The sequence below is a fragment of the Berghia stephanieae genome, chromosome 4 (assembly GCF_034508935.2).
Source record: "Berghia stephanieae isolate SIO BIC M18660-M18661 chromosome 4, UCSD_Bste_1.3, whole genome shotgun sequence".
Lineage (NCBI taxonomy): Eukaryota > Metazoa > Mollusca > Gastropoda > Nudibranchia > Aeolidiidae > Berghia > Berghia stephanieae.
The window spans coordinates 81,621,678-81,622,671 of NC_088363.1; the positions used below are offsets into that span (position 1 = coordinate 81,621,678).

The 994-nt window shown below is 47.6% G+C and overlaps 1 protein-coding gene across 1 annotated transcript; it reads right to left on the reverse strand.

The window, feature by feature from the left end:
• Positions 1-208: 208 nt before the first annotated feature.
• Positions 209-994, reverse strand: LOC144971862 (uncharacterized). The gene has a single exon (XM_078912936.1). It carries the CDS (start codon positions 992-994, stop codon positions 209-211), a length of 786 nt encoding a protein of 261 aa, XP_078769062.1.

A 994-nucleotide genomic window follows, 5' to 3' on the forward strand; every position in this document is an offset into this window, starting at 1 on the left:
GATCAGGGCCTGCATACACCTTGCTGACATCTCTCAAGAAGGCCAAAAATGGATCTTGGCCTCTGTGTTTCCTTCTCCAAATATATTCCACCAGATGTCCTGCGAACGCGGTCTTTGGTGCTGAGTTACTCGGCAGACATCTCCTTACTGCCCACCACGTCGATTCTATTATATTTGTGCACGCAGGATTGACGAAATTTTCAGTGATTTACGGTAAGGTGGGTGGGCCTGCCTCTGTCAACCGGTTGTATGATCTGAAACAATCTGTGTGTATTACAGATCCCTTTTCCACATGGCGTTTGATGATATCCATAATTGTAGCCTCAGTTCGGTCCTCAACTGGCATAAGAAAACAATCCTTGGTTTCTCGGCATATTCCACTGAGCACCCATTGCCCTTCCACTACTCTTCCACAGTTATACTTCCGTTTCCCAAACTTTGCTTCATCTATTTCAACGGTGTAATTGGGTCCACCGATCTTCTTCGCCTCTGACTCTGACCCATTGAAAAGTACCTCGATGAACTCGATGCACACCTCTCGACAGTAGCTGAAGTAATCTACCACTGTCTCCGGTGACGTCACTGAATCCCACGAACTTTGCGTAATGGTCTGATCATGGGTGAACTTAGAAGCAAAGCAATAGGCCAGTATCAATGGCTTTTGAAAGCTGATCTTGTTGCCCTCGAACCAGTTGCCTTTCTTCAATCCAACTTCGGTACGGCATGATCCCTTCCCGCACTGGAATCTGTAGTACGGTTTTCCCTTTTTCATGCTCTTATGGTACGGCTCCAACCTACAGTGACATGTTGGACATCCAACGTACCTTGGGAGGAATCCGTGGCACTGACGAAATCCAATGGCTTTCTCATCGGTGTCAATGAGTGTAGCCGGCTTCCACAGACTCAGGAGTACAATGCGAGCTCCTTCCTCTAGGTGAGGCCATTTAGCAGAGGATTCTTCATGGCTCGTTGACGGTTCAGATGGTCCAGACAT